Source organism: Capra hircus, chromosome 21 (genome assembly GCF_001704415.2).
Source record: "Capra hircus breed San Clemente chromosome 21, ASM170441v1, whole genome shotgun sequence".
NCBI classification, from domain to species: domain Eukaryota; kingdom Metazoa; phylum Chordata; class Mammalia; order Artiodactyla; family Bovidae; genus Capra; species Capra hircus.
Window position 1 is genome coordinate 56,797,831 of NC_030828.1, and position 27,577 is coordinate 56,825,407.

A 27,577-nucleotide genomic window follows, 5' to 3' on the forward strand; every position below is an offset into this window, starting at 1 on the left:
GCCCCAGGCAGGGGATGGGGAACCAGGAGGGGTAGGGGCGGTCACTGCAGGGAGGAGTGGGGAGGCAGGGGGAGCCTGGGGAACTGTCGAGGCTCTTATCATGGGCACAGGCGCGTGACAGGGGTGATGGTTCTGGAGCACATTCTACATACCAGATGCTCTGCCAAGCCCCTTTTCAAGGATGGCGAGTTCTGATCCTCAGTACAGCCTGGGGTCAGGAGTCAGTAGCCTTGTGAAATGGGTGCCATTAACCGAAAAGAAGAAGTGGGGAGCCCCTTGGCCCTCCCGCCCTCTCTAGGAGGTGGCCAGGCACCCAGTATTGTGACAAGGCTGTCACCCTCCTCTGGGCAGCTGGAGGAGGTGGACTGGGCCTCTTCTCTGAAGGCAGCTGTTATCACCGTGTCTGGATCTGCCTTCACAGCCACCTGGACCAGGAGCCACGGTCTTGCCTTCTGAGTCCTGGTTAGGGGAACAAGGGGACAGAGGAAAGGAGCCTCAGAGGCCCCGAAGCACCCTTGACCGGAGCTCCCAGCAGGAGGGGAAGAAACAAGTTCCCACTAGGTGCTCCCCTGCTGTGCTGCGTGGTTTCTATAGTAACCCCATAGGCGAGCATCATGTCCCCTGTCTGACCAGGAGATGGAATGATACCCACCAGGAATGGCAGAGCTAGGGTTTACCAGCGTCCTTGATTCCAGAATTCATGCTGGTTTTTCCTTTCTTCCTCTCACTTAAAGAAATTCTTTTAATGGAAAGGAATTCATGCTTTCCCCTCTACTTTCCTTTTGAAAGTGGTTGGCTTTCAAAACCACAGAAGTCACCCGGGATGTGTGAAGAGATGGAGCCATGAGGCATGGAGGGGGTGTAGACATGGTCTCATAGCCTTCCATTCTGGAAGCGCTCCCCAAGTTGCCCCAAAATTTAAAGGACCTGGACGGGGTAGGGGTGAGTGCCAAACCCTATGGGAAAGAGAAACTAGCCTGTGTGAGCTAATACGATATTAATAATATACATGGTGCCTGGTACTTTTAATCCATGGCCCACAACCCACTAGGAGGTAATAGGAGAAGAAGAAAATGTATCTGGCCTTAGTCTAGGTTCTGGACACAGAACTCTTAAATTCTTGGAATTTCCTGAGTTGACGGGGGTGTCTCTTGTTATTCATAATGAGCCCCTTTCTGTCACACCTGCGTTTATGCAAACCCATAAACAGGAGAGGTCCCTAGACAGCCTCAGGATGGGGCTGGTCACCAGGAAGACCAGTGATCAAGGCAGGGAACTTCCAGCGCCACCCGCCCACCTCCCAGATGATGGACACTTTGAGGTGCTGGGAGGTGCTGTGTCCAGAGAGGTGTAGAGCGGAGCCCCTTGACCTGACCTTGCCTGTGTGCCTCTGCCATCTGGCTGCTCCTGGGCTGCGTCCTTTACAATGAGCCAGGAAATGTAAGTGTTGCCCTGAGTCCCATGAGCTGTTCCCAGCAAACTGTCAAGCCTGAGGAAGGGGTCATGAGAACCCCTGACTTACAGCCTGTCGCTCAGAAGTACAGGTGACCTGGGACTGGCATGCGAAATGGTGGGACTGAGTCTTTAGCCTGTATTAAGGACTAGTAGTGCTAATTCCAGGCAGTTAGTGTCAGAATTAACTTGTAGGACATCCCTTTGTTGTCCAGAGAATTTGAGGATCGTTTTAGATAACATCCCAGAGGGGATCATAAAGGCCCTCTCTGACCTGTTTCCCCATCTGTACAATAAAGGGGGGGAGGGTGTATAGGCCTTTTCTGGGGCGTCTCTGGAGTGATCCCTGGATGAGCTGCCATTCAGACCAAAGGCAGCAGATAGAGCTGGCGGACTGTGTTGTTGGGGGCGCCTGTGTGCTCACCCGAGGCTGTGCGCTCACAGTTTCGGGGGGGAAGCAGGAGGTAGGGTCTGGCTGTGCGCCTGCTGCACACCTTAGTGTGGAATGGCAAGGCTCGGAGGAGTGGGTGGGTCCCTTGCCTTCCCCAGAATAGCTCCTTTAGAGGAAGCTGTGTAGGCTTCCCCTGTATGCACCACCCCTCACCATGCCCAAGGAGGGTCTCAGCGTCTCTGGGTCCAGGGGAGACACAGGACTGAGATCCGACTGGTTGCTCCCTCAGCCTCAGGACTCCACCCTTCGGCTCCAGGGAAGTTTCCAGTCTGTGCGGCGACTGCAGCAGCCAGCGGGGTTGCCGGGTTCTTCCTCCATGGGCTGTGGATTGGGAGGTGGCGGGGCTGAGACTGGACACACGGAGCCCGCCCCAGACTTGACCTCCGACACCTGGTGTCTCCGCAGAGATTTATTGCCCTTCACGCTGAGGCTGCCCCGGGCCATCCTCGAAGCCCGCAGCTCCACAGACCTCGAGATCATCTCCAACCTGGGCCTGGGTAAGTCCCCTCCGGGGTCAGAGCAGGAGGCCGGGCTGTAGTAGGACCGGGGGTCCCGGGGGGCCTCTCAGGCTGAGCCCAAGCTGGATCCTGAGTCCCAGCTCCCACAGGACCACCCGCTCCCCTGCCCCAGGTGCCGAGCCGCCCTAGCAGGGAGACACTCCCACTTTTCAGAGTGGCCGCTTTAACAGCTGTCAGGGGGTCTCAGGCACAGCCTTGCTGGGTCTGAGGGAGGGGGGCCGGTCAGGGCCCACACAGGCTGACCTGGCATCAGAGCGTGACCTGCGAGAAGCCAGAGCAAACACCAGGCTCCGTCTCAGCATGACCGTGATCATTAACTGAAGGTGCCCCCCACCCCCTTGGCCTGCTCCCTACCCAACCACGTGACTTAGCACACCCACCCTGCCCCTTACCCTTCTGACCTTGTGAGGGATTTGGGGTCGGGGGAGTAAAACACAAGAGGGTTTCTGATCCCAGCCCTTCCATGTAATAGTAAGAAGAGCTCACACTTCCTGGGCCCTGTCCATGCAATGGGCTTCACTGAGCCAGTGCTGACCTCTGACAAGGCCTCACCATGCTAGCCCTTCTCCGGAAACCCATGCTTCCCAAGCTGGAGCCGCCAGGAAGCCAGGCCGGCCACCCCTGCAGGCCCCCATCTTAGGCAGAGGCCAGGTCACATTATGAACAAAGCAGTTAACGAGTCCTTATCAAGACTAAGCCATTCAGGGAATATAGTCAATATTTTATAACAACATTAATGGAGTATTATTGTCTATAAAAATTTTGAATCATGATATTGTGTACCTGAAACTAATATAATATTGTAAATCAACTATATGTCAACTTTTAAAAAAAGAAAACTCAGACTTCCCTGCTGTTCTGGTGGTTGAGAATCCACCTGCCAATGCAGAAGACGCGGGTTCAATCCCTGGTCCCGGAAGATTCCATGTGCTGGGAGGCAGCTAAGCCCATGGAAGCGCAACTACTGAGCCCATGCTCCACAAGAGAAGCCACTGCAATGAGGAGGCCTGCACCGAAAATAGAGAAAACCCACGCATGGCAACAAAGACCCAGCACAGCCCAAAATACATAAGTAAATTTTTTTTTAAGTCTAAACCATACCCAGGAACCTGCACTACATAAGGCTGAGCCCACTGGTACATTTTCAGCAGTGCTGGTCAAATGGAAGAAAGGTTGGTGGAGTGGGCAGGACCAAAACATAGATGAAACTAGAGGCAGACCTGGGATCCGAGGAGATGCCTCTCGGTTCTCAGGCCGGTCACTGTCCACCCCCTGGGGGCCGCTGCACAATAGAGAAAGAGCTGCCGCAAGGCAGCTCATGGTCAAAGGCCAGGAAGTCGGAGGAGTCCAGGCCCTCGGGTTTAATGAGCGATAACCATGCTCTACCCTCTTCGCCTGCCTTGACTCATCAGATCTCCAGACACCCCAGTACAGCAGGTTGTAATATCGTGATGCCCACTTTATGGCAGAGAAAACAGACACGAGGAGTTGAGTGACATGTGTAGGGCCACAGGATCCACAGAGGGCTGGGCAGTTAGGCTCCAGCCTCCGCTCCTGGTGCCCCATCACTCTATCCGGGTTCTCCTAGGTCTAGTTGACTCAGTTTATAAACTTCGGGGCCAGTTTGCAGTTGATGTTGGGAATAAACACTAAGCTTGGGCCCCAGATGTTATACTTGCTGGGCTCTTACTTTTCCAGAAGCTTGGATGTGGGACAGGTGTGTGTGTGTGTATGCCCAGTCATGTCTATTTGCAACGCTATGGCCTGTCGCCCTCCAGGCTCCTCTGTCCCTGGGATTTCCCAGGCAAGAATACTGGAGTGGGTTGCTGTTTTCTTCTCCAGGGGATCTTCCCAACCCAGAGCTCGAACCCACATCTCCTTAGCTGGCAGGTGCATGCTTTACTGCTGAGCCACCTGGGAAGTCCATGGGATGGGTGAGCATCTGGTAACTCATACAGTCCAAACGACACCCCTCCCGAGGGCTAAAACGGCAGAGGTGACGCTCTCATTGCACTCTCTTGGCGCTGTCTTGTGTTATCCTTGCATTCCCATTTTAAAGATAGAAAATCAAGTCTTAGCACGGCCAGGAAACTTGTCCAAGATGTTCCAGGCAGCTAGGAGCCCAACTGGGAAGTACACCGAGAGCTTTCTGACTCCCAGCACAGCTCTCCACTGTCCCTTGGCTGTACCTCATGAGCGTCTCAGTTGTTGGTGCAACAAGCAGTTGCTGGCTGACTTTGAGGTCAAGTTCAAGGGCAAGTGAGATGCATGCATTCCATCTGGGAGGCTTACCACCAAAAGGAGGGTTGGTTTGCAGCCTCACTACAGGTGGGTTGAGGCAGGTGCCCCTGGGATCCACTGCCCTAGGGACCCCCAGGTTTCTCTCACCTGGGGATGTAGTGTCCCTGAACCCTAGGAACAACTATGTGGAAGACAAGCTGCTCCTCTAGGGAGAACCATATTCCTTTCTGGAATCAACAAGCCCTTCTATCCGGGCAAGCTTGACCTCTTTTGAGAAGTGGATTTAAATGAAACCCGAGGACATTGCAGCTTAGGAACCAGAGGGTTCTGATCAGGCCTGGTGTCCCCAAGGGCTGAAGCACAGAAGTGAGGCCCACCAGGATAAGTTTTTCCTGGAGCCGAGGAAGGGCTAATTTTTCTGTTCATCCCCAGAAAGGATAGAGACCCAGAGCTGAAAGGGCATGTCCCATCAGAGACCAGAAGCCTTGGCTCTGAGATGAGCAGACTGCCCCGGCCTTCACCTGCAGTAGCAGTGACAAATAAGCAAAAATAAGGGCCAGACGCCCCAGGCACGGTGCCCAGCGCATCACACATTCTAAGCAAGGCAAAGAAATGAAACCAACTCAAAAGAGCTTAAGATAAAAGGGGATTTAGTGAAAGGAGGCCGGGAAATCTCCGTGATAGGAGCAGAGCGTCCGCCCAGCTTTGCAGGCAGCGGATGCTCTTCTCTGCACACAGCTCAGCCTCCTTAACCCCTGGTTCCCGCTCCCGACTCCTCCATCCGTGGGGCTCTGACGTCTGCCCCCACATACCCATCTGATGACCTTGTCATTGGAATAAGTTTATGAGGCGTTTGTGTTTTCTGCCTCTAGCGTCAGCAATGTTTCTTTTTCTGGCCCTCTACTCACTTTTTACAAAATGAATAGAGTGTCATAAATATCCAGATCATTGCACAAGCCTACTGTTCAGACAGAGATGATGGTGCTGAAATGGGGTTATTGACTCACAAGCTCAGCACCATGTGATCGCCCAGAACGTTTGCTCCTGAGCTGATGTAAGAAAGTCTGAGCTTGGCCTTGGAAAAGCCAGTGTTCAAAAGGGTTCTGTAGGTAAAAGCTTGGGGCCACAGATTTAACACAGGGAGCGGTTCACTAAACTGTGTGCAGTTAATTCTTCTCAGCGCAAAAGGAATCTAGAGAAAGCTAGTTAGACTTGCAGAGGTTCTCAGACATGTTTGCAGTGTGTATATGTTTTATATTTCTGAAATATGTTTAAAAAGAGAATATGTGCTATAACTCTGCCAAGCTGGCCTGTAACTTGCTTTTGCCTTTATGTTATACAATGAGAACTTTCCTAGTTGTCAAAAATTCATTGGAAAGTCTAGTTTGAATGATTGTCTTAACAGCCCACCTTTGGGATGTCACAGAAACCATTCACCCACTGATCTCATCAGACTTTCTAGCAGTTTCCATGGCATCTGGAACACTTGGCTGCCTGTATTCATGCCCTCTTTGTTCCTGGGGTTCCTCAAGTGTGAAACCTTTGTCGCACATCCTCAGGGTCTAGAGCCCAGCACCTGGCCTGGCCAAGGCCCTCTGAGGACTATAGGTGTGGATGCCTGGCAGGAGGTATCTCCAGTTGAGACACAGGAGGCCACAGGGCCGGCAGGACGTCGGCCAGAGTCTGGGACAGCACACAGGAGGAGTGGGCTTGGGCCCTTAGGGGAACTGTGGCCGCTGAGCCGAGGTTGGCCTGGTGCCACTAGGCACAGACGCCCACGGCCGCACCAACCACTATGGTTGCATGACAGCCTTCCGCTTCTCCCCTGGCCTTGGCATTCTGCAGAGAAAGTTACCTACTTCCTTTTTTCAAAAAAAAAAAAAAAGGCATGAAGACCTTAGTTCCCTAACAGGCCCCCAGACCCCAGGGTGTAGCTCCTTGGGTCCCAGCTCTCCCACCTCTTGGAGCAGCCTTGGCTTTGAGGCCTCTGCCCTGCGGGGTGTAACCACCAGGCCTATCTTTGGGGCAGGGGAGCAGTTCCTAGTCACCCAGCCCCTGGACATATTTCCCTGAACCCCACTGTCTCTTCCACTCGTGTAGAAAGGCAGATCTGAGCGGTGGAAAATGTGTTCTTTTTTCCTGTGTGATGCCCGCCCCGCCACTGCTGTCCCGAGGTGGGTGGTCTGGCTGGTGGTCCATCACTTACAGAGCTCTTTGCTCTCCTTTTTGCCTTTCACCTCTCATTTTCTCACTTCTTTACTTCTTGTCTTTAGACACCCTCCCAGGCCCAGGATGAAACCAGAGGACAGTCCTAGGGTTGGCCTGTCTCATCAGTGTGCACCAGGGTAGGGGAACCAGGGGAGTGTAGGCGTGGCCTGAAAGTGTCAGGAAAGTTCCACCAAACTGGTGACATTTGACTCGGGTCTTGAAGGTTGAATAGGAAGGAGTTTGCCAGGTGGAGAGGGTGGGAAAAACATTCCAAGCAGAGGAAACATTAGCCAAGACCCAAAGGTGGAGCTGCCCATGGTGTGTTCAGGAAGGAGTGAGCAGCAGAGAGACTAGGGTGGAGATTCAGTAGGTGAAGATGTAGAGGGTCAGATCCCACAGGGGATGAATGCCAGGCTGAAGGCTCGAAAGTGATTCTGAACAAATAGCAGTCAAGGGTCTACGATATGCCCAGCATAGAGCCGCCAGGAGTAGAATGGATTGGAGGCAGAGTGGGGACACGGAGGCAGGCTATGGCCATGATCTGGGTGGGTAGTAATGGGAGTGTCCAGGCACAGGTGGGCAGTTCTGTTGATTGCCTGCCCTGTGACTTGTACCTTCTCCCGAAGGAAGGGTCTTTCAGGAACTTGGAGGTGAGCCTTGGGAGCCTCAGCTTACCTACGGGGCTGCTGCCCAGTCCCTTCATCAGACTGGCTGCCTGCTTGCTCCTTGCTAGGAAGCCTTCCAAGAAGACTGTGCAAAATACCCAAGAGCATGGACAGGTCACGGAGGGGTCAGTAGCTGCCCAAGAAAGCAAAGCACAAGGCACAGGTGGCTATGAGAAACAGCCCTCCCCCCCCACCCCCATAGATGGTGGGAGAGCTTGAAGACACACCCTCCCACGCCGGGCCCCCCCTGTCCTCTGGGAGTGACTGGCAGGGGCGCACATTGGAAAGTCACATGAAAGTTTGTCATCTTTGATACAGTGGAGACAGCTGGCCAAAGCACTTCCAGACATGGGGTCTCTGTCCACGAAGGGGCTGCACCATGAGCCCTGCTCTGCTCCATCACGATGGCCCCACCCCAGAGGGATGCACACGGCGCTCTCTCAGCTTCTCAGCAGCGCTGCTGTCCTGGAATTACGCATCGTTCACCTGGATCGGGTTTCTACCTCCTTGGCCAGCAAGCTGGTGAACACCCACATCCCTGAGAGTGCCCATCCCTTGGGATGAGCACACACGCACACACAGCTGCCCTCAGCCATCTTGCAGTGTCTCCTTTCTTCCAGTGTTGAGAACCTGTTGTGTTCTTACCCCGACCCTGGCTCTGGGATGTACGCCACCCCGCCCCTCACTCAGGCCAGAAGAGCAACAAGGATGGGAAGTGTCGCAAGTTCCTATGAAGGGCAGCCATGCGTGTAACACATGGGCCCAGCACCCAGCCTTCAGAACTGGTGCGACCTAGTTCACACCCCAGCTCCTTCATTCCCTGACCCGGTGACCTTTCGTCTCTCTGGGTCCCTTATCTTCATTTGTCACATGGGGACAACCTGAGGACTTAAACCCGAGACCTGTGGTCAGAGACCCTGAGACAGTCCCAGTAGGGCAAGCAGCCCACACACCCAGGATCCAGCTCATGTTTGTTCCTGGTATTGTCTTTGATGCTATTTTTGGTAATTTTCTTACTGATGACTCCTTCCCGGAGGTAAAGAGCCTTGGGTGAGAGACTGGAGGCCTGGCCTCATTAACAAGGAATTGGCACTATCGATCTCTAAAATTAATAGCTTGGACAAGAACTGGGTTCCCTACTGCTCAAGGGACTGCTTGAATGAGTTCGCAGTGACCTGCCAGCCCTCTGACCTTGTTCTCAAAATGTGCCCCTGAGGCCCTTCTTGGAGCATGCCAAGCGTTCATCAGGTTCTCCAGAGGGCTTGGTACGGAAAGGTCGGGACCTCCTATGATCTCATCAGCCCCCGACTTGAACATCCCGTGCCTCTTACCCAGAACAAGCCTGGCTCTGACCATCAGTACCTGGAGAGGGAAAGGCCTGCTCTGGTGGCCTCAGCCATGGGCTGAGTCAAGAGAAAGGCGTGTGCTGGGGACTCAGCAGTGCAGGAGCTCAAGCTCTCCGAGCTGAGGGCAAGAGGGCATTTTCCTGCTTTTAGCAGCGAGATTGACCAGAGGTGGAATCATTTTGCAGTGGGCAGGCGCTCCCCCCCGTGGAAGGTCAGGTCTGAGCTCACTGGCCACCATCCATAATTCATTATTCCTGCTGTGACAACTGCAGTGGCCAAAACCAGGCCCAAAGTCCCTTCTCTATTGGGACCCCATTCTAGATCGAGGCCTAGGAAGGTCTGGAGACTTGCTTCCGAGGCCCCAACTGCTCAGCAGCGGGAGCTCTGGACTTCGTCCACTCCATGCCCACACGACCCTGCCCCACAGGTCATGTGTACCCCTCGGGCGGCTCTCACATGCCAGGGGACAGGACCTGGCGCTGAGCCTATCGCCAGCACCGTCCTGGCCCCACCCCGGCACTGACACCGCAGGGGAGGACGGCGTGGGGCTTCCCCCTCCCGAGGCAGGAAGTGGTGGGAGAGGTTTAAAACAGTCCAGGAGGGGAAAACAACCTTCCAGCGAGTGAAGCAAACACCTCGCTGCCGGCCCTCCCTCGGCCCTGCCCCCACGCAGCCCGCAAAGACCACCCGGTGCGGTCCACGCAGGGGCCCGGCTTCGGGGACTGACCGCCTCTCCCTCTCTCTTCTCGGACAGGCTTCTGGGACTCCTCGCTGAACCCCCGGCGAGGAGGTGGGAGTCCAGCGGAAGCCCGAAGAGACCCAGCCCCCGGAGCGCCCCCCGCCTCCAGCCTCAAGTCCACCGCCCATCCCGAAAACTGCTCGTGTGAAATCGAGCTATCCATAGGAAACGGCCGCCTGTGGTTTGTGAATCCGATCTTCATCGAGGACTGTGGCCGTGCCCCGCCGGCCGACCAGCCCCGCGCTGGAAACTGCCCTTCGGGCCCGGTGCCCCCCAGCTCTGACGCTACCTCACCCACCTCCCGGTGGGCCCCCCGCCGCCCGGCGCCCCCTCCCCCGCCACTCCCCCTGCACCCCCCGGGCTTCAGCCGGCCTCCTCCTGCTTCTCCTCCCTCTCCAGCCAGTCCTTTGCCCAGTTCTCCCCCGGCGGCGGCTCCCTCGCCTCCAGAGGCTCTTCCGCCCTCACCCCCAGGACCTGCCCCCCACTTGGCACCCCATGCCCCGGGCCCCCCGGAGCTTCCAAGCCAGCCACCCATGACAGCCTGTGAGAGGCTCCCACGCCCCCTCACAGGCCTGGACCCTCTCAGGGAGGAAGAGATGAAGCCTGGGGCAGCCGCCAGCCCCTTGAAAGCCCCCGCTCCCCCAGTGGCCACGAAGAAGAGCCTCCCCACGGTTCCCCCCAGACGCCGCATCTCCGAGAAGGTCTCCCTGGAGGACCAGAGCGCAGGGAAGCCAGACAGGGGTCCAGCCGCAGAGGGGGCCCCCGAGGGTCCTTACAGGGCATCCCCGCTCCGCCTGCCTCCCCAGCGGACCTCAGACAGCGCCGGGGACAGGCCTCGGAGAACCACAGATCCAGGCCAGGAAGCATCAGCCCAAGCCAGCAACCCGGGCAGCGCTCCAGAGCCTCCAAGGACGATCCGACAAGCCCCAGTCCCGCCTCCCAGGAAGAAACGGGTCTCCCGGCAGCTGGCCTCTGTCCTCCCAACTCCCCTGGAGACTGCCGAGCTCTCCACAGCAGGGGAGGCCCCAGAGAAGCCCACATCTGGTCCCCCCCAGGGAGAGATCCAAGGTCATGCCTCCCCCGCCGGGGGTAATCAGACCTCGCATGCCCCAGCAGGGGCCCGAGCCCAGAGCGCTCCAGAGTTCAAGGGCTCCCTGGCCTCCCTCTCGGACAGCTCGGGCGTGCCTGCCTCAGCCACTGACCAGGACTCATACTCGACCAGCAGCACGGAGGAGGAGCTGGATCAGTTCAGCAGCCCCGGCATGAAGAAGAAGCCATCCATGATCCTGGGCAAGGCGCGCCACCGGCTGAGCTTTGCGAGCTTCAGCAATGTCTTCAATGCCTTCCTGTCCAACAACCGCAAGCTGTACAAGAAGGTGGTGGAGCTGGCCCAGGACAAGGGCTCGTACTTCGGCAACCTGGTGCAGGACTACAAAGTGTACAGCCTGGAGATGATGTCCCAGCAGACCTCCAGCACCGAAATGCTGCAGGAAATCCGCACCATGATGACCCAGCTCAAGAGCTACCTGCTGCAGAGCACCGAGCTCAAGGCGCTGGTGGACCCCGCCCTGCACACCGAGGAGGAGCTAGGTCGGTCCCGGGCAGGGGCTGGGAGCGGGCGGCGGGGGGGAGCGCCGGGACGATCCCAGACAGTCCTCCCTCTCTGCAAATGACCCTTCTACTGCTCTGCCTCTTCCTTCAGAAGTCGGCTCACAGACCCAGATGGCCGGCCCCCACCTTCAGGATGCTCCTGGTTTCATTAGGGAGACGAGTCGCCAGGAGCAATTAGCAGTCTAAGAAGCAGTAACATGTGAGGCTATTGAGGGCCAGAGGCCGTCTCCGCAGGAGACCTGGTGGCTTGAGATGAAGGGACCTGAGAGGGCACCTCTTGTTTTGCAGATGAGGGGAAAAGGCCTGGAAGGGAAAAACACTTGGCCGAGGTCACATAGGAGCCAGAAGCAGTGGGGAAGCTGACTGCAGGTCCCTGCCTCTTGAGTCTCCACACCTCCAGCTGCAGAGGCTCCGGGGATTTGGAGGGACAGGCAGGAGTGAGGTGAGGGAGGCAAGGGCAGCCATGCATTCTCCTGTTGGCGAGGCTGGAGAGGCAAAGGAGAAGAGGGAGGCAGTAGGATGAGGACCGAGACAGCCAGGACCCGCCCCAAACCCAGACATGAGCCAACTCTAGGCATGCCCTCTGCTGAGACTCAGTCATGGGAACAGAGGCTCTTCCCTCACTCCCAGAGATGAGGCAGCTCAGGTGTCTCTCTACAGGGACAGGACTTGGGACCTCTGCTACCAGGGCCAATAGCCGAGATCCTCCCCACCCTCACCCCCCGCCCCAGGAATTGAGTAGAGCCAAAAAGACTTCCCAAGAATATTTCACTACTATCAGTCAGAGCTGAGCATTGCCTTGGTATCAGGTTGACCCGGGTTTAAATCCTTGCTCAGCCCCTAACTAACTGTGACCTGCACCAGCAAAGCCTAAGTTGATCCATCTGTTGAGTGAGAATTATGACGTGTATGTTGCAGTGTTGTTAGATCAGAGATGACTAATCCTCACTCTACTAGCTGATCAGGATGCCTCTTGGATAAGATAGCGTTTGAACAGAGGAGGAATAAGCCATGCAAATAGCCATGTGCATTCCTCCAGGCAAAGGGAGTAGCAGATGCAAAGGCCCTGAGGTAGAAGCAAACCTGGCAGGTTGGCAGAATAGCAGGAGGGCTGGGGTGGCTGGAGCAGCCTGAACACAGGGAGCAGGCAAGGTAATGAGTGAGAGGGGTCACAGGGTTAGATCACCGAGGGGCTTGTGGGCCATGGCATAGACTTTGGCTTCTTTTGTGCATGAAAGAAAGAAAGAAGGTGAAGTCGTGTCCAACTCTTTGCAACCCCGTGGACTGTAGCCCACCAGGCTCCTCTGTCCATGGGATTCTCCAGGCAAGAATACTGGAGTGGGTTGCCATTTGCTTCTCCAGGGGATCTTCCTGCCCCAGGGATCGAACCTGGGTCTCCCACATTGCAGGCAGATGCTTTAACCTTTGAGACACCAGGGATTGGGGCAATTACAGGGTTCTGAGCACAGGAATATCATGATCAAACATAGCATAGCACGATTATGCTGGTTGCTCTGTTGCTGCTAAGTCGCGTCAGTCGTGCGACCCCACAGACGGCAGCCTACCAGGCTCCGCCGTCCCTGGTATTCTCCAGGCAAGAACACTGGAGTGGGTTATCATTGCCTTCTCCGTTGCTATGTTGAGTAAAGGACTAAAAGAAGCCACGGCAAGAGGCTGTTAACATAAGTCAGGTGAGAGATGATGACGGCTCAGGTCCAGGTGGTAGCCATGCAAATGATGAGAAATCAGGTTTTGGCTACACTGTATTTTTGAGACTACAGGCAAATGGATCTGGTAACTGAAAAATACATATTAAGAATAACTCTACTGGGACTTCTTTGGCAGTCCAGGGGTTAAGACTCCATGCTTCCACTGCAGGGGGCACAGGTTTGATTTGTGGTTGGAAAATAAAGATCCTAACCTTGTGGTACAGCCAAATAATAATAACAGTAATTATATATATATATATATATAATTTTTCAAAAAGAGTAACTCTTTTTTTAAATGTCAAGCATTTCCTACATTTGACATTTTTTAAACGTCAAGCATTTACTGGGCCCTCAGGCCCTCCAGGCACAGTTGCACAGCTTGTGGAATGCAATAGGACCCTCTCAGACTGTTTACTGATAGGCAGCCCTGTGAGAGTTAGATCTGTGCCAGGCCCCGTGGAAAGCATTAGGACACCACATATGGGTCCTGGAGGGCCCCTGTGCTCTTAGCATTGTGCCTTTCTGCTGAAAGTACTGCACAGTCTCACCTGGCAGAACTGTGGGCTGTGAATGTGTCCTTCTAGGGACCAGGGATGGGGAAGCCACGCTGTTGGGCAACAAGGCCTGGGGGCGGGATCCCTGCCGCTGGTCTCCCCACCCCACCCGCTGTCTCTCACTCGCCTATAGAAGCCATTGTGGAGTCTGCCTTGTACAAGAGTGTCCTGAAGCCCCTGAAGGAAGCCATCTACTCCTGCCTGCATGAGATCCACAGCAAGGACAGCTCACTGCAGCAGCTCAAGGATAACCAGATGGTTATCCTAGCCACCACTACCACCGACCTGGGCGTGACCACCAGCGTGCCAGAGGTGCCCGTCATGGAGAAGATCCTGCAGAAGTTCGCCAGCATGCACAAGGCCTACTCGCCCGAGAAGAAGATCTCCATCCTGCTTAAGACCTGTAAGCTCATCTACGACTCCATGGCCCTCGGCAACCCAGGTAGGTGGGCAGCCAGGAGGGGCCCTGGGCTGTGGGTTCTCTCTGGGTCCCTGTACCAGTGATGCTATGTGTGGCTGTGACCCCTTCCCCTCAAGAACTCCAGAGCCATTGAGAGGCACGGGAGAAGCCGTCCCAGATTCAGAGATCTGTTAGGGTGGGAGTAGAGGAACTCCTGGGCACCTCTTGTGCTCCCTGGGAGCTGGGAGGAGTGCCGTGATTGGCAGCCATGCTGGAAGCAGGCAAGGAGTCCAGCCCACACTGTGCCTCTGTATGAATCAGGCAAAGGCGCTATCTTTGTTTCCTAGGGCTGCCGTGACAGAGTTCCACAGACTAGTGACTTAAACGACAGAAATGTGTTGGCCCACAGTTCTGGCGACTGGCATTTTTGAGATCAAGATATCAGCAGGGCCCTACTCCCTCTAAAGGCTGTAGGGAAGGATGTGTTCCAAGCCTTTCCTCTAGCTTCTGGGAGTTCTTGGCTTGTGGCAGCATCACTCCAGCCTTTGCGTGGTGTGCTGTCTGTGCGTGTATCTGTGTCCAAATTTCCCCTTTTTATAAAGATGTCAGTCATACTGGATTAGGGGCCCACCCTCCTCCAGGATGACCTCATCTTAACTAATTATATCTGCAAAGACCTAATGTCCAAATAAGGTCCCCGGCACTGAGGCCTAGGTCTGCAACAAACGGATTGTGAAAGAACGCAGTTCAGCCCTTAATGGCCACAGGAATCAGTTACAGAAGTCAGTTGGGCATCTACCCTGATCTGGTTGGGTGCACCTGAGCTTGGTTGGGCTGGCTTGAGGGTCCATGTGACGGGTCACTTGGAGGCTGGCTGGACTAAGATGGTCCTGCTTAAGTTTGGGTGGTTGATTGGTTGTTGACTGGTCTGGAAAGGGGGTGACTGGGCCACATATTTCTAATTCTGCAGCAGGTTAGCCCAAGCGTGTGCCCACGGTGGTAGTTGGGATCCAAGTGGGCAAGTGCAAAGTCTCTCGGTCTGGACTTGAACTAGCACAGTGCACAATGAACCATTTCACTGACTCACTGAGTCACAAGACCAGCCCAGATTTAAAGGGTGAGGAATTAGACTTCCCTTCATGCTGAGAAGAGCTGCAAAGGAACAAAGCAAGGGGTACAGATGTAGAGAAGGGAATCACTGGGATCATTTATAATCAGTTTACCACAGACGAGGACAGGCATCACTGCACTGTGGCGCACACGTTAGTGAACAGAGTGTTGGCTGCATTTCATCCCCTGATTACCCCTTCAGCTTCATGTCCTTGTACAGTCAGCAACCTGTGTAACTGTACACGACAGCCATGGAAAGGGAGAATGGAAGGACTGTTACCTCTGTAGCCATACAGATGGGTTCAGATTCCTGATCTGTCACTTACTACCCGTGTGACCTTGAATGATTTACTTAACTCCTTTATAGGACCCAGTTCCCTCATCTCTGGAAGCTGTTTTGCAAAGAGGTGAAACTCAGACCCCTAACATTTCAGAAGCCACACTTGGTCACTTGTAAATATTAGAAATAGCATGTGTAAAATGCCAGCCGGCCGCACATGGTGCCTAGCGGGCTTGCCCAATGGTGGCTGTTTGAAGGGAGGGGTTATCCATCTGTCTTGCAGAAGGGCAAGCCAGTATGGCCACAGACCAATAGAAAGCGTGTGTGTGAGACTAGGGTATGGTGCAAGGTTATGTCAGAGCTCTGAGCCTCAGTTTCCCCCATGTTAAATGGGCCCAACCACAATCACTTTATGGGGCTGTTGTGGGAGTTAGATTAGCCTGCAGTTTGCATGCAGCTCAGTGGCTGGCACTTGACAAGGACAATTACCTCCCTCTGTCTGAACTCATGTGGGCAGTCATTCTCCCTGCCGTGCGGGGGCTTGGGGCAAAGTCAGGGCCAAGGGCTCTACAGACCCTGAGATGTTATCAAGGAGGCAGCTTTGGGCCTGAAAAGGGCAGCTGCATCCTCAGCGAGTCCCCCGTTGACTCAGACCTTTAGCTTAAACACCCAGTTTATTGGCAGTGGCTTCAAACACTGTGAGTTTTGCTGACAGTGAATTTACTTACTGAAAACTTAGCAGTGAGCAGGGAATGGGGGAGGAAAAAGCTAAGTGTGAGGGAGAAGAAGGACAGTTGCTAGAGAGACGCAGTCAGAGTTCAGCCTGAGAAAGACGGAGCAGAACAAGGATGCTGAGAGCTTCCTTGCTGGCTGGGGTGGGGCTGGAGGTGCAGGGAGACGGGAATATCTTTGCTGATTGAGAAGCCAGCTCCAGGCAGAAATTCAGGGCGGGGTCGTGGCTCCGTGTGAAGAGTCCCCACCGGAAACAGCTCCACCGGGAGCAGATGGCTTTCTGTTCGGGTAGCCATCGCTGCCTGAGCACTGGCCACTGACCCAGTGGACTTTCCGTCTCCCCTGTGCCCTGAGCAGGGCTGGGCTGCCCCCCTCGGGGCCTCAGCCTCTTCACCTGGGAGGATGCAGGTGAAGAGAAAAGCAGGGATGTTGGGGGGGTTCATTCTTGGACACGGGTTTGAACCCAGCTTCGGTGCTGTAGGCTTGGACTTGAATCTCATGGGGCCTCTGCTTGTGTGTAAAATGTAGGTGATACGACCTGCCTCTCGGGTTGCCATGCAGGGCATTGGGAGAGGACCTGGAAATCACCCGGATGGCTCAGGCTCCAAGGAGGTACTAATCTTCCAGAGCCTCCATTTTCTCACTTACAAGGGGGCTGGGAACACCTCTCTCGGGACTGTAGTGAGGCTCAGATGCAACCAGATATGTATGTGAGCGTCCAGTGGATGAGAGGTTGCAGGAATGGCTGCCTAGTCACCAGGTTCACCCAAAACGTGGAGGCTGAACCCACTCAGTGGTTTCCAAGCTGGGTTCCAGGAGGCACCCCAGGGGCCACTAAAGGGACATGAGGCTGGGCTTGACCCTGGGCAGCCCTGCTTGTCCCTGTTTTACACACAGGATTCCATCTGGGATTCTGTTTGAAATAACCCATTCTGCTGCTAGACTTTTTAGTTTTTTTAAAAGAAAATCTTTCATTTGGAAATAATTCCAGACTTCAAAAACTTCAAGAGCAGGAATAATACATTAAAAGAGAAACATCCGCATACGCTTTGTGGACTGCTAATATCTTAAACATCGTTTGCTTTATCATTTTTGCTCTCTGTGCATGTGTGATTTCTTCCTGAATCATGTGAGGGCAGGTTCACATACAGCTTGACCCTTTACCCCAGGTACTTCTAAAAATAGGGGTATTCCCTCACATAACCACATTAAACCTGCCTGCTTCATAATTTTACATCAATACAGTGTTTTTCTCCATAGCACCTTCTGTACTCCGGGCAGTCAGTGATCTCATGGGGCTCTCTTTAGCTCTTCCTCCTCCAGCTCAGGATCCAAGGGGAGGGCAGGGATCGCATTTCGCTGTCTCCTTTAATCTGGAACTTCACAGCCTTTCTTTGTCTTCTGTGACATCGACATTTTTAAGGAATACAGGTTTCCCTCCCCACCCCCCACCTCACTGTTTCTTCGTCATGAAAGTTCCTCATTTTGTGTTTGTCAGATGTTTCCTCATGATTAGACATTTTCAGCCAGATCTCTTAAATTCTCTGCTGACTTGGACCTTCCATGATCTTAGGACCAGGCCCTCTACCTCGGGCCTTCTGCTCACATCTACCCCAGCTCCCCACCCCCTACCCCACCCCAACTCCCCTCATCCCCATCCCCATTCAACCCAGAGGCTTCCAGCACCTTGCTACCTAGAGTATGGTCCACAGACCCACAGCACCCCATGGAAGCCCTGAGAGGCATCAGCGACCCCGTGGAGGGCACACCTCCAGCTTGGGTGCTGCTGGCCTTCACCACTGACCCGCTTTTAGCAGAAAAAAAGCCCTTCTCCCCATCACCCCACATCCCCTACACCACACCCTGCCCCAGCCCCTCGAGTCCAGGGAGGAAGCTCCACCCACCTGTCTTTCCCATTACATGATGGCAATAGTAACTGGTACCCGCAAGGCATGGCTGCTGGCAATGTGCTGGGTTGTAGGGGAAAAGATGGAACTTGGAGACATGAGGCCTGGGATCATGGACCAGGCCTTCTTTTCCAGAAGGCTGCTGCTGCTGCTAAGTCGCTTCAGTCATGTCTGACTCTGTGACCCCATAGACACCAGCCCACCAGGCTCCCCCATCCCTGGGATTCTCCAGGCAAGAACACTGGAGTGGGTTGCCATTTCCTTCTCCAGTGCATGAAAGTGAAAAGTGAAAGTGAAGTTGCTCAATCGTGTCCAACTCTTAGCGACCCCATGGACTGCAGCCCACCAGGCTCCTCCGTCCATGGGATTTTCCAGGCAAGAGTACTGGAGTGGAGTGCCATTGCCTTCTCCGTTCCAGAAGGCAGTTGCTGTTAATGCCGTGATACGGATGGGCCTGGATTCAAGGCTGGGATTTCCTCACTCCAGAGCCTGTGCCTCCAGCACTGTACCAGGCAGATCCTGGGAACAGATCCCAGAACTCATAAATCCCAATCAAGTACTTCTTCCAATGAAGCTGGTTTAGGGCCCGTGTCAGGCAGAGTGGAGAGTTCACGGAGACAGATGGCCTTGGATCGACCTGGCCCTCCTTTCTGCAGCCAGGAGCAGACTGCATGAGGCCTGGTGAGAGCAGTTAGAACTTCTAGAATCATCCCTCCCATTACTTTGATAAACAAGTGGTTGCCACCTCTTCAGTATCTAAGACCATACATTCAGGGCTGACCTTGCTGTTGGGAGGAAATAGCTTCAAGTCCAAGAACTCCTCCACGAGAGGAGGGGGAAGGAAAGAGAAATACAGTGTATGCAAATATGGGGACTCTTTCTAAAAGAATACAAAGAACCTTCTTCTAATATAGATAAAGAGCAGGCAGCATCCCAGAGGGCAGTGAAGGCCAGCCCGCCGCTTCTTCCTCTTCCTTCAGTAGTCTGGGTAGCTGGTTCAGGGAGACCCCAGGTGTGTGGAACAAAAGGCCCGTGACATCTACCGAGGGTAGAGAGGACAGAGACAGAGGGCAGGCTGTGGGTTTTTAAAAATCTGTGTTTAAAAAGTCTAAACTGATTTCTAATGACAAACGTCACTAATCGTTTATTATAGAAAAAGATGATTAGTATTGTGATAGATTTCTATCTGGTCTCTTTGAAATAGATATAGACAGGTAGATAAATAGATAATTAGTTAAGGAAATACTTTCTGCTGTAACAAACCCTGCAATCTCTAACTCAATACAAATTTATTTCTCACACATGTAGGTCCAATTGGATAGAGGAGAGGGGAGTGGGCTCCATGCCATATAGTCATCCAGGGATCCAGGCTGGGGGAGGCTTTCTAAGTCCCGTAGGCATTGACCTGCAGGTAACAGAAGGGAGACACACAAACAGAGAAGCTATGTGCCTGGCCTGGAAGCAAAGAACAACCTTGTTTTTCTGCCCCACAACAGAAATGGGGTTCAGGACCTCTAAGACGTCATGTTCTGAGGATTGTGTGCTAAGTCACTTCAGTCGTGTCTGACTCTCTCTGACCCTATGGACCACAGCCAGTCAGACTCCTCTGGCCGTGGGGTTCTCCAGGCAACAATACTGGAGTGGGTTTCCATGCCCGCCTCCAGGGCATCTTCCCCACCCAGGAATCGAACCCATTGTCTCTTAAGGTCTCCTGCATTGGCAGGCGGGTTCTTTACCATTAGTGCCACTGAGGATTAGAAGCCACGTTACCCTCCTGTCTTGTATAATAACCATGTCTAACATTTCTCACGGTCCAGTAACCCAGCAGGTACCATGTTCATCACTTTCTGCCTTACTTGGGCTTCCCAGGTGGCTCAGTGGTAAAGAATCCACCTCCCAGTGCAGGAGATGCGGGTTCAGTCCTTGGGTAGGGAAGATCCCCTGGAGGAGGAAATGGCAACCCACTCCAGTATTCTTGGCTGGGAAATCCCATGGACAGAGGAGCCTGGAGGGCTACAGTACATGGGGTTGCAAAGAGTCGGACAGGACTGAGTGACTAAACGACAACAATAACAACATTCTGTCTTATTACTGAAACATCACAACCACCCTCATGAGGCACGGATGCTGTTGTTATCCCCATTTTATAGTCAAGGAAATTGAGACGCAGCGAGGGTGAGCTTGAGCTCACTTGAGGGTCACAAGTGAGCGGGTCAGTGCTGACCCTGGGACTTGGATCCAGGTCCTGTGCTAAACTGCCCTGTTCCCCTGCCTCTCCAGGGCACCCTCAGGTCAGAGATGACCTCAGAGAGGCCACACCCAATCACAATAGCCTCATAGGTTTTCCAGCCAGTCTGGGACTTTCGGCTTCGGGTCTCTGCACCCACAGCCTGCGTGGTTGACTGCCTTGTGGGCTGAGCTCCCTAAAGAGGAACTCAGGAGGCCAGAGCGATTTCCTCAAGGATGTGGTGTTGCTCAAAGCAGAACTGAGACGTAAGCAGCCTCTGCAGAAAGCACAAACAGCCTAACAGGGTCGCTTTGGGAAGCTCAGTGGGAGAGAGGCTGGCTTCTCGTCTCACGTCAGCCACAGGCTATAGGGAACCTCCCTGCCAGGGGCTCCAGGTCTGTCATCTGTGCAGCTGGGAGTTCAGACTGGACTGGTGGTTTTCAAACTGGTCCCAGAGAACTCTCAAAGTGCTGGGGACATCTTGCAGGGGAGAGGAGAGAGGAGAGGAAATAGGAGGCCAGCCCTGCTGTCTGACTCTGATCAACCAGAGAAGCCAAGTTCTGTATAAAATACCCCTTAACCAAAGGTTTCCGCAGCAAAAGTAAGTTTAAAACCTCCTTTCTAGATGCTCTCTAGTTCCTGCCATCCTGTGTTTTTATCAGATAAATTCATTCAACAGTTCAACAAACACTTACTGACAATATGAATGTTAACAGGAAAACCCAGCGCCTGTTTTTAGGATGGTCACAATTCAAGTGGAAGACATGGCGCATTCAACAGGTGACCACCGTGCAGTGAGATAAATGATGTTCATTCATTCATTTAGCAAATGTGATTTATTAAACATCTACTGCTGTTGAGGGGGCCTCCCAGGTGGTGCAGTGGTAAAGGATCCCCCTATCAATGCTGGAGACACCAGAGACCCAGGTCCAATCTCTGGGTCGGGAAGATCCCCTGGAGTAGGAGGTGGCAACCCACTCCAGAATTATTGCCTGGGAAATTAACATGGACAGAGGAGCCTGGCGGGCTGCAGCCCATGGGGTCGCAGAGAGTCGTACACAGCTGAGCGCGTGCTCACGCACACACACACACACAGACACACACACACTGTTGAGGCATTGGATATACATAGTGAGCACAATATGTCCCTGCCCTCATAAAGCTTTCATTCTAGTAGGAAGAAACAGATGATAAACAAGGAACCAGTGCTTCCTGTTTCCTTGGAAATATACCATCAGTGCTGAAACAGGCTATCTCAATGAATGAAACAGGCTCAAACAGGCTCAGGGGTCTGGGGAGAGTGAAGGAGTTTGCCGTTCTGGGTTGGGACATCTGGGGAGGCCTCTCCGAGTTAGTGTGTATTTGTTTTTCCATTTTTTGCAGTGACAGGGCCAGCAAACCCGTTATAAGGGCCCTGAACCTAATTGGTGGGGAGTGAGGGTCTTGGGTTAAAACCTCCTGGAGGAACAAAATGGCTTCAAGTGGGAATGGTGCTGGAGGGTTAGGGCCAAAGCAGGTCATAGTCATGAGCTGCCCCAGGATTGTTGCACAACCAGTCACTTTCCATAAGAGCCCAATCAACACAGTTCGAGGGGCAGTTATGATAAGGTGATGTATTCTTTCCTCTTGATCGGGGTCTGCAGGCCAACTCTGGCCCATCATCTGGTTTTATAGATAAATTGGTATTGAAGCAGCCATGTCCATTCATTTACGTAGCATCTTGGCTGCTTTTTATACAATGGCTGAGTCGGATAGTTGGGACAGAGACCATGTGGTTGCTGTTCAGTTCAGTTGCTCAGTTGTGTCCGACTCTGCAACCCTGTGGACTGCAGCACACCAGGCTTCCTTGTCCTTCACTATCTCCTGGTGAAGCATATCCCCTTTGCTCAAATTCATGCCCATTGTGTCGGTGTTGCTATCTAACCATCTCGTTCTCTGCTGCCATGTGGCCCACTAAAACAGCAGAACTAAGATATCTCTTATCCAGCCCTGTGCAGGGCTTCCCAGGTGCCACTAGTGGTAAAGAACCCGCCCACCGATGCAGGAGATGTAAGAGACTCAGGTTTAATCCCTGAGCGGGGAACACCCCCTGGAGAAGGAAATGGCAACCTGCTCCAGCATTCTTGCCTGGAGAATCCCATGGGCAGAGGAGCCTGGCGGGCTACAGTCCAGAAGGTCACAAAGAGTTGGACACTACTGAAGCAACTTAGCATGCACAGCCCTTTACAGAAAAAAATTTGCCAACCCCTCTTTCAGAAAATGCTTCCTAGAAGACAAAACTTTGTCTTTAATCCAGCCACTCATTTGATGTCATCGGGGCTCTGAGTCACAGACTGAGTTTTGTTATTATTAATATCTCTGGTTTGCAGATAAGAAAAGTGAGGCTCAGAGGGCATGACCCCAGAAAGCACAGCTGGTTAAGTGGCTGAGACAGGGGCCTTCTAGTCCTCACGGTTTGTGTGACCCAGGCGTGCAGCTTCAACATGTTTTTATCAGAGCTCTTCTCCAAAGCCTCCTGGCTGATGAAAACATGCATAAGACCCCCAGCCAGCTCTTCAAAATGTAATCGGCACCCCGCAACATCTACAGATGGAAAAGAGATGTGACTTTGGCAAAAAAGAAAGCCAGAATCAGCAGGAAATGCAGGCTGCAGCCCAGCGGCCCTTTCAGAGGCACAGCTTGATGGACTGATCTGTGATCCACGCGAGACAGATGTTCTCATCACAGGCCAGTTGTTTTAACAGCCGTGCCCCCAGCATCTCAGTCCTATCACTTGAGGCCCCGCTGTGTGCAGGGCAGAGCCCCGAGCCCTAAGCCTTGGGCTCCAGGCTTTTAGGAAGGAGAATGCAGCACTAACTATCTCCAGGATATTGGCTGGGAGCCAGTGCCTTTAAATGATGCTTAAAAGTTGTGTTTGTCCACAAGGAGCTCTCAGGTCAGGGAGCCTGTGTGGTTATTTCTCACCACATCAGGGAAGAGAGACCCAGATTCTAATGACCAACCATGGCACTTGGAGCAAATTTCTGTATCCCTGAGCCTCAGTTTCCTAATAGTGAGATTGGACTTGATGAATCCAAAGCCATTGGTGTGCTAAGTCGGTGATGGTACAAACCATCTCATGGAAGCTAGTCATCTGCGTCTCTTCCCTGCTCCACGTTCATGTTGGTAGCTTGAAGTTGGCCACTGGGGAAATATTTATGCCATGATAATTGGCAGATCCTGCAAAGCAGAGCTTTTTTCTTTGGAGAACCCCTTGTTAACCATTCCCAGCACACCACTGTCTAAGGCCCATAATAATGGATCCTGGTAACCTCGACCATGACCCCAGCTGTGGGAGAACAGAGTAGGGCCTGGTGGGAGGGCACGTGGGACCAGCGCACGGTCGATGTCCTAGATTCCAAGCCCTGTGCTGGAGACTGGAAGGGCCGTGATGGGGCAGAGGTTCAGAGAGGTTAAGTGAACTGCCTAAGCTCACACAGCCTCCATCCCTGCCTTCAGGGAGCTCACAGTTCACAAGAAGGGCAGACTCTGAAACAGTCAAGGGTCTCAGCGCTAGAGCAGGAACCATCTATTGAGGATGTGGGAGGACAAGACGTTAGTAAGGGAAAGGAAGGGAGTGCGGCCCAGGCAGAGGGAACCGTGTGTCAAGGCGCAGGATAGTGAAAGCGCCCGTAGCGTTCAGCTGTGATTCAGCACAGTGGGGTGTTCTTCAGAGTGTGGCAGTGGGTGGCAGAATGTCATCCTGAGTTCCCCCTGGTGTGGGAAGGACTCCTAGAGTCCGTGCAGAGGCCCGTCTGAGTCGGTGCCAGGCTTGGGCTCTGAGATCTGGCTGGGAGCTCAGCATTCATTCATTCACACTTACCCAGCACCATCTCCTGCACACACCCTGCCTCTCATCGCTCTTGTGTGTTGGAGAGACAGAGAGGAAGTTGCTCATGGATAGCTGGAGGGACAGACAGATATGAGGTCTAAAGAGTCCCCTGCAGTGGAGTGGCTGAACACAAAATCACAGGAACCAAGGAGATGGGCCCCAGAGCCCTTCCTGAGGGTCAGCCGAGATTCTCAAGAAGAGCGTGGAAACACGGAGAAAAGGGCAAAGCCTGGGGCCGCAGTCTGGAGGGTTCCTTCCCCTTCTCTCTTAAGTCCTCAGACCTCGGGCCAGAGCTGGACAGTCCTAGCTGAATGTTGCTGACCCCTCAAGCAGGTTTTCTCTCTGCGGCACTTTAGACCTTTGGGGACTAAGTAATTCCTTTCTATGGAGGGCTGTTCTGTGCACCGTAGGGTTTTTAGCAGCATCCCTGGCCTGTATGCCAATAGCAAAAACAATGCCAGACATTGCCAAGTGGCCCCAAAGAGCAGAATCTCCCTGGTTGAGAACCACTGCTCAAAAGCAAATAAACTTTCCTGACTATTGTGTTTGGCGAGTTATCATTGGGCTGGCCAATAAGTTCGTTCAGGTGTTTCCATACCATCTTGTGGCCAACCCAATAATACAATACCAAGAAAAAACAAAATGATATTCTTGGAAGCAGAGTAAAATTTTGGTCAGCATGAGTTATAGGTGAATTCCAAAGGGCACAGGACTGTTTCACATCCCTGTTGCCAGACACACCTTGTTCCCTAATTCATAAATCAAACAGGAAAAGAATCTCCCATGTTCCAAGCATTCTAATAATTAAATTGTCAACATGGAAGACAAGTCCTGGCATGAAGTTCTGTGTCCCCTGGAACTCTTCAATTGTGTCTCATGCTCAGAAAGGTTATAAAAGACTTTCTCCAAAACTGTCTGATCCTGCATGCAGAGACACGGGAAAGTTGAAAGAAGGTATCAGAGAGCCTCCGAGCACAGAGCTGGAAAAAGAGGAACAGTGTTCTTCCTTAGTGGGCATTTCCATGGAGGCGGTGTCCGGGCACTCCGCTGTAATTCATTTCATAGAATTCTCACCAAAACCTCATAGGATGTCATGCTATCTGTGTCAGTTCACATTTGGCTAGAAATGCAGGCTCAGAGAGGTAGAGCAGTTAGGTCAAGGTCACACAGCTGATAGGGAGTAAGATTCATGCCCTGAGTCTGACTCTGCTTTTCAGTGCTGGGTGTTACCAGCTCCACCAACCAGTTCATTTTACGGGTGGAAAAACTGAGGCCACCTCAGAAAGCAGAACAGAGGTGCCAAGAATAGCTAACTTTTCCACTGCACCCTGTGGGTACTTAAGCACTTTCATATTCTTTCTCATTTCAGCCTCTCAAAAACCATGACAGGCCCTCAGGGCATCTGTTAGGCCCACCTCCACCTCGCTGCTTCCCCAAGGCATGCCAGGAGCTCTGAGCCCAGGAACACTTTCCACAAAGAGTGTGTGTGTGTGTGTGTGTGTGTGTGTGTGTGTGTGTGTGTGTCGCTCCGAGAAAGCACCTTTCAAGGCCACCACACGCTGACCATTCAGTTGTGTCCGACTCTTTGCGACCCCATGGACGATAGCCCTCCAGACTCCTCTGTCCATGGGATTTCCCAGGCAATAATACTGGAGTGGGTAGCCATTCCCTTCTCCACGGGATCTTCCTGACCCAGGGTCTTCCGCATCGCAGGCAGATTCTTTACCACCTGAGCCACCAGGGAAGCGCCACTCCCCTGCCCCTGCCCAGCCCACACAAAGCAGTAGTGATGGATTATCCCTTTCAGAGGTGTTTATGTTTTAGAAGAAACCCTCAGGAAAGGGTACTGCTTAACCCAAAAGAGGGGCTTCCCACTGAGGTGGCTAAGCAGTACAAGGATGTACCTGCCAATGCAGGAACTGCCAGAGAGGCTCAGGTTCGATCCCTGAGTCAGGATGATTCGTTGGAGAAGGAAATGGCAACCCACTCCAGTATTCCTGCCTGGAAAATCCCTTGGACCGAGGAGCCTGGAGGGCTACAACCCATGGGGTTGCAAAGAGTCGGACAGGACTGAGTGACTAAAAGACGACAGTAACAACATTCTGTCTTATTACTGAAACATCACAACCACCCGCATGAGGCACGGATGCTGTCGTTATCCCCATTTTATAGTCAAGGAAATTGAGGCGCAGCGAGGGTGAGCTTGAGCTCACTTGAGGGTCACAAGTGAGCAAGCCAATGAGTGCTGACCCTGGGACTTGGATCCAGGTCCTGTGCTAAACTGCCAGAGAGGCTTAGGTTCAATCCCTGCGTCAGGATGATTGCTTGGAGGAGGAAATGGCAACCCATTCCAGTATTCTTGCCTGGACAATCCCTTGGACAGAAGAGCCTGGCAGGCTACTGTCCATGAAAGAGTCGGACATGACTGACCACATAGCCCCAAAGAATGCCAGTTGGAGGGGGAGCTTCAGGCCTTGTGGCATCTGGTCGAGGGAGGGCTTCGCTTTTGCAGGTGGACAGGGAGACGTGTGCTTACAGAGACAGGGAGCCTTCCCAGAAGACATCCACCTGAGACAGACAGCTGCTCCTGGGTGGGTCCCTGAAGTGTGACGTGAACTTGACTGAGGATAGCAGAGGGGAAGAGCTGGCAAAGGGGAAGGGGCTGGTCTTGCCTACCCAGCAGAGGGCACCTTCTTGGGGCTGGTCTTGCCCACCCGGCGGAGGGCACCTTTCTCGGTTCCCTCTTCCAAAACCCAGACTGTGTCTCAGGCCTTCTGACTAGGCTGATCCTAGGCTCACCCTGTGTCAAGAGTCAGGAGAAAACAGGAAGGTTCCTCTTCTGGGGTGACCACCACCCACCCACCCAGCAAACCACTGATCCTTGCCCTGGGCAGGGAGCGGCTCCCAAGGAGAGCCTCGCACTCACCACTTCCGCCTGCTTCCTCTCCCAGGGAAGCCCTACGGGGCAGACGACTTCCTGCCGGTGCTCATGTACGTCCTGGCCCGCAGCAACCTCACAGAGATGCTTCTCAACGTGGAATACATGATGGAGCTCATGGATCCCGCCCTGCAGCTGGGGGAGGGTGAGTCACTGTGCCAGACCCATCTCCGGACTCCTGGGGCCGATCGCCCACCCCTGACCCAGCCACATCAGGGGCTCGCTGGGCAGCTCAACCCAAACCTCCTGGATACCAGATTCCTGGGGCACGACACAATACCTGACACATTCCCTGTCCCAGGGCAGCTCGCAGACTAGCAGGGGAGCTGGGCCAGTAAAGAGACCTTCTCATCGAGGCTTGTCAAGGGAGGCCCTGAGGGTACCAGAGCATGGTACTTAGTCTGTGCAATCAGAGAAGGCTTCCTGGAGGAGGTGATGTCTGAGCTGAGCACTGAAGGATAAACAGGGACCAGTCAGATAAAGAAGGACAAAAGGCCGTCTTCCCAGAGGGAACAGCTGTTGCTGGCAGTATAAACGATAAGGGAATGATGGTCAAGTTCTTAGACAGGGCTGGTCCTGGGGACGCTCAGGCTTTTGCTCATCCAGTGCTGGCAGGAA

General features: G+C 53.4%; 1 protein-coding gene across 1 annotated transcript in view; it reads left to right on the plus strand.

The window, feature by feature from the left end:
• The window catches only part of RIN3 (Ras and Rab interactor 3), a 132,694-nt gene that overhangs the window by 96,459 nt on the left and 8,658 nt on the right, over nucleotides 1-27,577 (plus strand). The window contains exons 5-8 of the mRNA XM_018066144.1: nucleotides 2,309-2,400; nucleotides 9,636-11,210; nucleotides 13,628-13,936; nucleotides 26,973-27,104. Of these exons, the coding sequence (XP_017921633.1) occupies nucleotides 2,309-2,400; nucleotides 9,636-11,210; nucleotides 13,628-13,936; nucleotides 26,973-27,104 (2,108 nt within the window). The remainder of the gene's footprint in view (nucleotides 1-2,308; nucleotides 2,401-9,635; nucleotides 11,211-13,627; nucleotides 13,937-26,972; nucleotides 27,105-27,577) is intronic.